Here is an 11360-nt window from a genome sequence, read left to right on the forward strand (position 1 = left end):
TTTCTCTGGTTGTGTATTTGTTATATCTGGTATATGATATTGTAGCATTTGTGAATTTGCTGATGCAAATCCAGTCCAGAAAAACCGCATTTATGTTCCTAATGTCAATGTACAGACATTTACTCAGATGTGGATTTTAATTTCATGGAATCTTTAATTGTTTTTATTATAAGGCCTGATGACCATTTCATGAACGTGACTACTGAGGGTTGTTTCTGTCCTGATGGCACGAAGCTCTTCAGTAAGGAGTCAGGAGTGTGTGTTGACAAGTGTGGTAAGTGATTAGCTTGTCTCTAATACCTGATCACATAAGTAAACGTTCACCTCCAGAAAGACAGAAAATCCATTTAAAGACCAAGTCTAATCTTCCTGGCAGTGGCAACAAGGTTTCAACCTGAAATATCCAGCTAGTTAGTAGAATTTCTAATTCCATAATACAAAAAATACAAAACAGCTCCAAAGCATCACTGTTCTATCACTGTATTGCCCAGAAGGAAAGGCTTCATTTGTACAACCTTCTCAAACTGCTTTCTATTATTGTGGATGTAGCTATTAATCAATTCTGTAATTTGGCAAACATTTTAGACGAATAAGTGATATATAAGACACAATAATCATTTCCAGACAGATCATGCTTTCTACATTTCACTTTTTATAAATAAATTATAGTACCACTGCTACTAATACTATTACTACTATCACTACTAATACCATACTACTATTACTAAATAATAATAATAATAATAATAATAATAATAATAATGTTACACTATAGTAATAACTGCCTCAATATTTGATGTATCTTTGTCTCTGTAGGATGCCTGGACCCCTCTGGTCAAGGACGAGAGGTAATTTCAGGTTCTTCTTGCATTTTAAATGAGAAAAGTCACAAACCATCGCAATTTTAACAAGTATTCTCCATCACTGATTGATACTTTAGCATGTTTTGGCCATTTTGTATTTCTGGTGTCTTTCAACTAGACTTAATACAGAATATATGGGTAATTCAGCCCAGATGAATGGGTGAATGTGACAAGATATGGACATTTATGATGTAGCAGTTCTGTATATTCAAATAATAATTTGACGTTGTCTCTAAATTTTTAATGGCAGTTTGGAGAAAAGTTCCAGTACGGTTGCCAGGACTGTGTGTGTGATGAGTCATCTGTGTCCATCATCTGCAAACCAAGGCAGTGTTCAAATGACAGCAACCAACTGACTTGCAGCGATCCAGGATTTATTGTGACCAATGTGACGGATCCATCGGATGCCTGTTGCACTATACGTACCTGCAGTAAGATAGCATTATTATTTTTTTTTAGATGCTTAGTGTTTGCTTGTGATTCTTCTATAGTATTAAGGTTCATTCTGTCAAATAGAGAAATTTCATTCATTCATTCATTTTCTACCGCTTATCCGAACTACCTCGGGTCACGGGGAGCCTGTGCCTATCTCAGGCGTCATCGGGCATCAAGGCAGGATACACCCTGGACGGAGTGCCAACCCATCGCAGGACACACACACACACACACACACACACTCTCATTCACTCACACAATCACACACTACGGACAATTTTCCAGAGATGCCAATTAACCTACCATGCATGTCTTTGGACCGGGGGAGGAAACCGGAGTACCTGGAGGAAACCCCCGAGGCACGGGGAGAACATGCAAACTCCACACACACAAGGTGGAGGCGGGAATCGAACCCCCAACCCTGGAGGTGTGAGGCGAACGTGCTAACCACTAAGCCACCGTGCCCCCCAAATAGAGAAATGGTTTAGGGAATTATGTAGTGTTTGTATGTAGACATGATTCACATTGTAGAGGTTAATTCTTCTTGTTCTGTCAAATTCTTCTGCTGTCATTCACTAAAATCAGCAAAATGGTTAGGTGTCAACTTGTTTTTGCCATGACTCCATGTCACTTTTTTCAGGCTGTGACAGCAGCACCTGCCCCAGTGTAAATGCCAAGTGTTCGCCTGGCTACACTCCTGTATTCAATGTGCCTGAAGGAAAATGCTGCCCTGAATACACATGTGGTATGAACACTGAAAATGACAAATTTTATTCTACATCTCTCATCATAATATATATTTTTTCTAATATTTGTTTACAATTACATGGTTTCTTCTCACAGAGCCAAAGAGAGTCTGTGTCCATAAAGGTCTAGAGTATGAGGTAACTGAGAAAGACATTCACAGCTTTGCTAAAATGTCACACCCATCACAGGTTTAGTAGCTTTAACAACCATGTTATCTATATATAATTACATAATACAACTGTCCGTTCCAGCCTGGTACTTCAATCCCCGTGATCGCCTGCCAGGAGTGTCGCTGTACAAATGATGTGGATCCGAATACACAACTGTATAAGGTCCAGTGTGGAATGGTGACTTGCAAAGAAAATTGTGAACCAGTAAGTTTTGGTTAACCTTCTCCCACAGTCTATAAAACAATTTGAACAAATGTGTTACTACACTGATGAACTGTACGTGTACATAAAGTTTATTCAACTAGCTGCAAAAGCATATATTTTTGGAAATTCATGCTTTTGAAATGAAAGTAGTACAAATATAAACTGAGATATTCAATTCAATTCAATTCAGTTTTATTTGTATAGCACAGTGGATGTTGTCTCAAAGGAGCTTTACAGAACCTAAAATTTTTATGTTGCTTTATTTGCATTTACCCCTATTTATCCCTAATGAGCAGGCCTGATGCAACTTTGGAAAAGATAGATGGTGTGAGGAAGAAACCTTGAAAGGAACCAGACTCAAAAGAGAACCCATCTTTATTTGGGTGTGATATGTGAGACAACCCTAATGAAGGGGTTAAGAAGAAGAAGAAGAAGAAGAAGAAGAAGAAGAAGAAGAAGAAGGAGAAGAAGAAGCCTTTATTTTGTCACATATACATGTGGGTCAGCCATGATGCAGCTCCCTTGGAGCAATGAGGGTTAAGGGCCATGCTCAAGGGCCCAACAGGGACAGCCCTCTCTGCTCCATGAGCGCTGTATCATGGTTGACCCTGTGCGCTGACCTCAGCCTCTAAAGTTTACTTTACAGTTATACAGTAAAGTAACACAATGATCACAAGGTTAAAGGTTTGAATCTTAAGACCTCTAGTAAATCACTAAGAAGTCCGTTAACAAGTGCCCTAACACTCTCTTTATGCCTCACCTTGGATAAACATCAGTCTGTGTGAAAGCAGCTGTAGAATGAATAAATGTAAACGTCATATTCCATCCCATCCAGTATGGCCCATATTTTCATGATCATGTGCAAAATCACATTAATTCTTGGTATTACGATTAACACGAAGAGTGACAAATTACACAAATCACGTGGCTCAAACACTTAAACTCAAACTTACAGTACATGCTGCCATTTAATGGGATTCCCACAAAGTGTGTGTGCACTCCAGGGCAGTGTATACATATGAGTTCATTTCTCATTTCTGTGATAGCAAGAAATTTGTCAAGTCTAATATTGAACTGTTTCTGTTCAAAATGTTTCATATGTAGTGATACATGGACTGAAGTGTTGACTTTTAATCTTATAATGTAATCTGATAATCTCTCTCTCTCTCTCTCTCTCTCTCTCTCTCTCTCTCTCTCTCTCTCTCAGGGATATAGCTATGTCGAATCAGACACTTATGAATGCTGTGGAAAATGTGTAAAGACACAATGTGTCCTTAACTACAACGGCACAGTACAGATATTGGAGGTAATGGCCATGGAACAGTTGTGGTATAGGAAGTAAATAATATGCAAATGTTGGGAATTCTTAAGTAAAATTTACTGAGGTTTACTAGGTCTTAAACCATTTATTAAACAATTCATTATTTTTAAATGATTTCTAATGGGTTGCTATTTCAAATATATTTAAACAAAAGTATAGCTGTAAAGCAATACACAAAAATAGTGTATTATGTGCATATGAATTAAATGTTTTGCTGTTGTGAAGCATTCTGTAAGAGTTTATGTGTACTGGTGTGTGTGTGTATGATTGTGCAGAATGGTGCAGAATGGACTCCTTCAAATGATGCATGTGACAAATTCATCTGCACAATGACTGATGGAGAATATGTTACTACGCACTATAAGATCCAGTGCCCACCATTCAACATCAGTAATTGCCAGCCCGTAAGTAACACACATTATAGTACAAATTATGTTGAACATGGCAGGTATTAAAATGCTTATATATAAAATTGGGCTTACTGCCATATAAAAGCACAAATATTCTGGGCTTATCTTTATTTGCAGGGAACCGTGCAACTTTCTTCTAATCGCTGCTGCCAAGTCTGTGAGTAGCGCTATATAATAAAACCTTTGATTAATATTAATGTGTCTTTAGGAATTAAATAGGAATTTAACTACATTGGTTCCAAAAAATTATGGTATCTTTTCTTTCTGTGTGTGTGTGTGTGCGCGTGTGTGTGTGTGTGTGTGTGTGTGTGTGTGTGTTTGTGTGTGTGTTTTCAGGTGTGGATATGGACAGTGGATGTAAAGTACAGACCAGTTTTGATTACATCACTCACAACAACTGCCGGTCAAAGACTACAGTGGAACAAACACACTGTGAGGGACACTGTGACAGCTACAGCAAGTACGTATATATGCTCACACACACACACACACACTCACGCACACACACACGCACACACACAACAAAACACAAAAGGCCCGTGCATTACCTATAATACAATAATACTCCCTAAATAATACTATTAAATTTTAATTTCATCCAGTCCAACTGAATTATGCTATTCCTTTTATACCAGAACATTTATATTTGGAAATGTTTTACATTTTTTATTTATTATTGAACATCAATTTGCTTCTTACGGTTCATAGTTACATTTAATGTTGTGGAAAGTCCATAAAATTTAGTACCTGTTATTAATTAAGTTATACTGTAGCAGTCATTCCCTAAGCAGCATGTTTTCTTCTCTCTCTTGAAGTTAATAAGACTAAAATACTAAATTAAAAAAAAAAACACCAAACATAAACTCTTCTATATTTAAGACATTCACATAAATTTATTAGTCACTGTGGCTGTTACAAAGTGCTCAGAACCCTGAATCCTAACAAATCCTAACAATTCACTATATCAGTAATACAAGCCCCTTAAGATACAACAAGCCATGTATGAGTTGTTGCTATAGAAACAATAATGCTTTAAAAAAAAAAACTAGTGTTCATGTTAAATGACAGGTCTATTGTCCAAGCCACATATACAATATTTCTGCACACCTTCTAACCAAACAGATTTGATCTTTCAATCATGCGGTGTTTTTACAGATCTATCTGTTTGTCTGTCTGTTTCAGGTACACTGAGTTAGGCTCATCATCTTGTAGCTGTTGCCAAGCCAGTCGCACCAGTAAGCACACGGTGAGTCTGGACTGCGAGAACGGAGATACCATAAACCATACCTACCTCCATGTTGAGGCGTGCAGCTGTGACCAGACTAAATGTCTTGGAAAGAGTCAGAGCACGCCGACTCTCACGGAAGATACTCGCCGCAGACGCAGCTTCAGACTCCCATAAAGATGTACCTTAACAATATCATACACACAGCAGTCACGAAGATCTCCATATTTTGCATTTTGTATTTTGATATTTAGGAAAGATTTCACACGCTTTATCATGATTACTTTCAACGATGTTATTATAGGTCCAAATTGCTTTGCTTGTAATTCAAATATATATATATATATATATATAGCTGTTTAAATAAAGTGCAATTTAAAAGTGGTTTGGTTTGTGTTTGCTTACTTACTCAGTGTAATTCACTGCACACAAAGTAGCCATAAAACATAAACTATATGGGAATATGAGTGAGATGTGTTTAAGTGTTTACTATGTTTTAAGCGCATAATTCAGAAAATCAACACATTTTTAATGTGACACGATCATGTCGGTTTCTTCTCTATTTATTAAAAATGTGTTGATTTTCTGAATGATGCGCATAAAACATAGTACTTGACGGACTTGACTCAAGTCCGAGTCAAGTCTCAAGTCAAGAATGTCAAGTCAAAGTCGTCGAGTCTTTTTTTAATATTTATCAAGCAAGTCTCAGGTCTCAAATTTGCGACTTAAGCCTGATTCTAGTCAAGTCATATGACTCGAGTCCCCCATCTCTGGTGAGTGGCAGTTGACCCTCAAAATGACAAGAGACTGAACAAGTACCTGGTACCTACTGTAAGCAGCCTGTGTGGGCAAAAATGGCTGAATATTTCAGATGTTATAACATACAACTCGACTTGACTTTGACTTGACATTCATGACTTGAGACTTGACTCGGACTTGAGTTAAATGACTCGAAATAACTTGTTTTTCGTTTTTGTTTTACCTTTTTTGTCTATTTTGTTTTTAAATCTGTTTTTAAACGCACGCCACAGCGTAATCTAACCACGTGACACAGCAGGCATGCGACCACATCGCTCACAATGGAACGACAAAGTTCTGTCAAATTAAATTTTTAGTAAGCGCAATGTAGTGTAAATGGTTGGCATTGGTTGGCATGATGGTAAATGGTTGGCCACAGTTTATGTGGAAATGTCAGCTGTTTTGCAATAGCACTTATAATTGGTCTTCAGTGTTAGGCTTTGTGTGAAAAGCGTATGGATCGTTTATGGGGATGCACACACACACACACTCACACACACACACACACACACATATATATATATATATATGTGTGTGTGTGTGTGTGTGTGTGTGTGTGTGTGTGTGTATATATATATATATATATATATATATATATATATATATATATATATATATATACATACATACATACATATATATATATATATATATATATATTATGGCATGCCGTTTAGGAAATTATTCATGAGAGAATTGAGTGAAAACTCGGAATATATTGAATGAATCCTGAATATATTGAATGAAAATTCGGAATATATTGAATGGATTCTCCAAAACTCGGAATATATTGAATGAAAACTCGGAATATATTGAATGGATTCTGAATATATTGAATGAAAACTCGGAATATATTGAATGAATCCTGACGTCATCAAGACGCACCCGATATTTTGTACTTTAGGCAGAATGACTGAGTGAGCGATAAACTTATTCGCTGCTAGGTAGGTGGGTTAATATGGGTTTGTAATAGCAGATTTGGTTGTAAATTGTAAATAATTTTATTGTTATAAATTTTCAAATTACACTAGGTCATCTCACTGTATCCAAAAGACAGATATTTGCAGGTTTAAAGAAATTTAACAAAGTCACCAGTCTTGCGTGACTTTTCCAATACTTCAGGCATATTGTGTCTTACAACTGTCAATTCAGCAGCAATATGTGTCTTTTGGATACAGTGAGATGGCCTAGTGTAATTTGAAAGTTTATAACAATAAAATTATTTACAACCAAATCTGCTATTACAAACCCATATTAACCCACCTACCTAGCATCAGACAATAGGCAGACAGTAGTGTAGTGGACACCAAAAGAGATCCAAATTAGTGATCTTGATCCGTGTCTGTTAGATATGTAAATAGGGGAACTTAAGTAAAGTTGGCTGCATATTCACAGATTCGTTTCCTGAGTCAATAACTCCTGAACTAAAGGGTGTTACTACACAAATAACACCTCTTTTTTTATCGTAGTAATGTAGAGAGGCAGCTACAACCCAATTTTCCTCAATATCACCTTTCCTCCGCGTTGGAAAAAATACATAAGTCTCTATAGTGCAGACGACTGAGAGACAGATTCCAAGGGACCGTCTGCAAAGCCCGAAAACCCGGTTTTGCACTTTGCAGACGGTCCCTTGGAATCTGTCTCTTAGGTGTTCGCACATAGAGACTTATGTATTTTTTCCAACGCGGAGGAAAGCTGATATTGAGGAAAATTGGGTTGTAGCTGCCTCTCTACATTACTACCATAAAAAAAAAAGGTGTTATTTGTGTAATTAGAGCGTTTAGCTCAGGAGTTATTGACTTGGGAAACTCGAATCTGTGAATATGCAGCCAACTTTACTCAAGTGATATCGGGTGCGCCTTGATGACGTCAGAATCCATTCAATATATTCACACTTTCCATTCAATATATTCAGACTTTCCATTCAATATATTCCGAGTTTTCATTCAATATATTCCGAGTTTTCATTCAATATATTCCGAGTTTCCATTCAATATATTCCGAGTTTTCATTCAATATATTCAGAATCCATTCAATATATTCCGAGTTTTCATTCAATATATTCCGAATTTTCATTCAATATATTCCGAGTTTTGGAGAATCCATTCAATATATTCCGAGTTTTCATTCAATTCTCTCATGAATAATTTCCTAAACGGCATGCCATAATATATATATATATATATATATATATATATATATATATATATATATGTATGTATATATATATATATATGTGTGTGTGTGTGTGTGTGTGTATAAAACATAAATATAAATATAAAATACCTCGGAGATGCAAGCAGAGCCATATTCCTGTCTCGCATGCACACGCACACACATTCAATTTAAAGGGATAATTCACCCAAAAATAAAAAAAATATTTTTTACCCAAAAATTTAAAAAAATTCTCACCCTCATGATGTTTCAAACCTGTATACATTTCTTTGTTTTGATGAACACACATGTAGATATTTTAAGGAATGTTTGTAACCAAACCATTCATGAGCCCCATTCACTTCCATAGTATTCTTTTTTCCCCCACTATGGAAGTAGAGGGCTGCGTTGGGATTGGGCTCCCGCGGGACCCAACGCAAATCTCGCGGGAGCGGGCGGTTTCACCTTTGCGGGAGTGGGCGGTCAGAATATTTAAAGAATTTAAAGAAGATTAAAGCGTCTGTTTACTTGACAAACTTGACATTCAGTGTGTGTGGGCGGATCTTGGAAGAAAGACGCACAAGTCTGAGACCGCAATCAGTCAGTAATATACTTTTTCTTCATAGTAATATGAAGTAAGCAATGCAAGGCCGAAGACAGTTATCAAATGCATTTGTTTGTTAAGTAGGCTTAGGCTACATATATTTTAGTATGATTACTTATCAAATGCATTTGTTTGTTAAGTAGGCTTAGGCTACATATATTTTAGTATGATTACATGATTACTTTCAACGATGTTATTATAGGTCCAAATTGCTTTGCTTGTAATTCAAATATATATATATATATATATATATATATATATATATATATATATATATATATATATATATATATATATATATATAGCTGTTTAAATAAAGTGCAATTTAAAAGTCTTTGGTTTGTGTTTGCTTACTTACTCAGTGTAATTCACTGCACACAAAGTAGCCATAAAACATAAACTATATGGGAATATGAGTGAGATGTGTTTAAGTGTTTACTATGTTAGTATTACATATAATACTATATGTAATACTAACTAACTATACTACTATATGTAATACTATAATACATATATTTTAGTATTTTCTTCTTTTTTGTAGTATTATTTATTTTCTTTTGCAATACAGCCTGTTAAGCTAACTGTGAATGTGAAATAATCTAACGTGAGATTTTCTTGAGGCATTTTATTTATTATATTAATTTCGTTTTGTATTTAATTTGTTTCATTTATATAGCATATTTTCTAAGCTCTAAGTTAAAGTTATTTCATATTGGGCTTCTTTTAACTGTTTGTTAAACAGTTAATCATTTGGTGCGTGTCTGTGTATCATGCAGTACGTTTAAAAAATGAGGTGCCGCTAGTTGTGGTTTTGTTAAAACGGTTAGTTTTATAATAAAAAAAACAAAAACAAATGTTTTTTGTCAGGTGTGTTGCTTTGGTTTAGTATTAATTTATCTTATTTAAATGCAATCATGTTTAATTCTGTTATTCTGGACATTAGCCTGAACTAATAATTATAGTCTGATCATTTGTATACAATCAAAATTTTTCACAAGCTCTCAAGAAAAAAATCCGCGGGAGTGGGCGGGAGTGGACACAAACATTGCGGGTGCGTGCGGGAGTGGAACACGCAGCTTGCGGGCGCGGGCGGTCCTGGTCAGAAATTCAGCGGGAGCGGGCGGGTGCGGGTTTATAATGACAGTCCCGCGCAGGGCTCTGTATGGAAGTGAATGGGGCTCATGGATGGTTTGGTTACAAACAGTCCTCAAAATATCTACATGTGTGTTCATCAAAACAAAGAAATTTATACAGGTTTGAAACATCATGAGGGTGAGAAAAAGAGAACATCATTTTTTCATAATTTTCATAACATCATCAAGATAATATAATGTTTAGGTGAACTATCCCTTTAATTAATACTGTAAATTACACTCCAATAATCAATCTCTCTCTCTCTCTCTCTCTCTCTCTCTCTCTCTCTCTCTCTCTCTCTCTCTCTCTCTCTCTCTCTCTTCCCAATAGTTAATTCACTTCAAGGTTTGTGGGATTCAATAATTTACGTTTTTTTGGTTGACGTGATTGATTGCTGTTGTTATTCTGTTGTTAAAAAGGAAGGATCTAATTTAAGGATGTGTTCATGTCCCATTAAAAGGGAATGCCTGTTCAAAAAAATGGTCTTCTTTTCCATGGTCTTCTGCCATGTTTGAGGTATATTGAAACTTTTCATGCTTTTATGTTGGCCTTATTTCAGTTACATTTACATCTTATTCTTTGTAGTTTTGATTTTTATTCATTTTTAGATTTTTATTGTATTTACAACTCACCTGTATGTGGACACCTATTAAAAATAAATGCATATCATTTTTGTTGCAAATAAAACTCTCATAGTCCATAAATACTGTAGATTTAACTTTGTTTAATATATACATTTAGTTAAATCATCAAACATCTGTATGACTTGCCAGTGACTTGCTTGACTCAAGCTACGACTTGACTTGCTTTACATAAATCCTTGACTTGACTTGACTCTCACAAAAATTGACTCGGACTTGCTTGAGACTTGAAGGTTAAGACTTGAGACTTACTTGTGACTTGCACATGTGTGACTTACTCCCACCTCTGCCACTCACTGCTAGCAGGTCTACCTATGAACTCAATTTGTCCTCTGCAAATGATCCAAAATGTAGCTTGATTTCTCACACACACCACCACACTGCTTAATGAATGAACTTCCCCTAGATGTCCAAACAGCTGAGTCACTGACTATCTTTAAACAACGGGTGAAGACCTTCCTCTTCCTGAAACACTTGAACTAGGGCTTATTTTCCCTGTTTGTTTTTAGTGTGTATTAAAAAAAAAAACCTGAACACAGCTTTTAGGTTGACGGTATCCTAGTCTATAACCTAGTGAACCAGTGTTAATATATTCATTAGAAATTTAATCACTCTGCATAAAGGTGTCAGCTAAAGGCCATAAATGTAAATGTA

General features: G+C 35.9%; 1 protein-coding gene across 2 annotated transcripts in view; it reads left to right on the plus strand.

Annotated features, from left to right (window-relative positions):
- The window catches only part of LOC132856925 (mucin-2-like), a 32761-nt gene extending 27002 nt beyond the window's left edge, over window positions 1–5759 (plus strand). For both annotated transcript variants that reach the window (XM_060886801.1, XM_060886802.1), the window contains 11 exons: window positions 174–274; window positions 817–848; window positions 1114–1294; window positions 1939–2043; window positions 2142–2182; window positions 2297–2419; window positions 3627–3725; window positions 4016–4144; window positions 4268–4307; window positions 4487–4610; window positions 5333–5759. In XM_060886801.1, coding sequence (XP_060742784.1) covers window positions 174–274; window positions 817–848; window positions 1114–1294; window positions 1939–2043; window positions 2142–2182; window positions 2297–2419; window positions 3627–3725; window positions 4016–4144; window positions 4268–4307; window positions 4487–4610; window positions 5333–5552 — 1195 coding nt within the window. In that variant the 3' untranslated portion in view covers window positions 5553–5759. The remainder of the gene's footprint in view (window positions 1–173; window positions 275–816; window positions 849–1113; window positions 1295–1938; window positions 2044–2141; window positions 2183–2296; window positions 2420–3626; window positions 3726–4015; window positions 4145–4267; window positions 4308–4486; window positions 4611–5332) is intronic.
- The last annotated feature ends 5601 nt before the right edge of the window (window positions 5760–11360 follow it).

Source organism: Tachysurus vachellii, chromosome 14, assembly GCF_030014155.1.
Source record: "Tachysurus vachellii isolate PV-2020 chromosome 14, HZAU_Pvac_v1, whole genome shotgun sequence".
Lineage (NCBI taxonomy): Eukaryota > Metazoa > Chordata > Actinopteri > Siluriformes > Bagridae > Tachysurus > Tachysurus vachellii.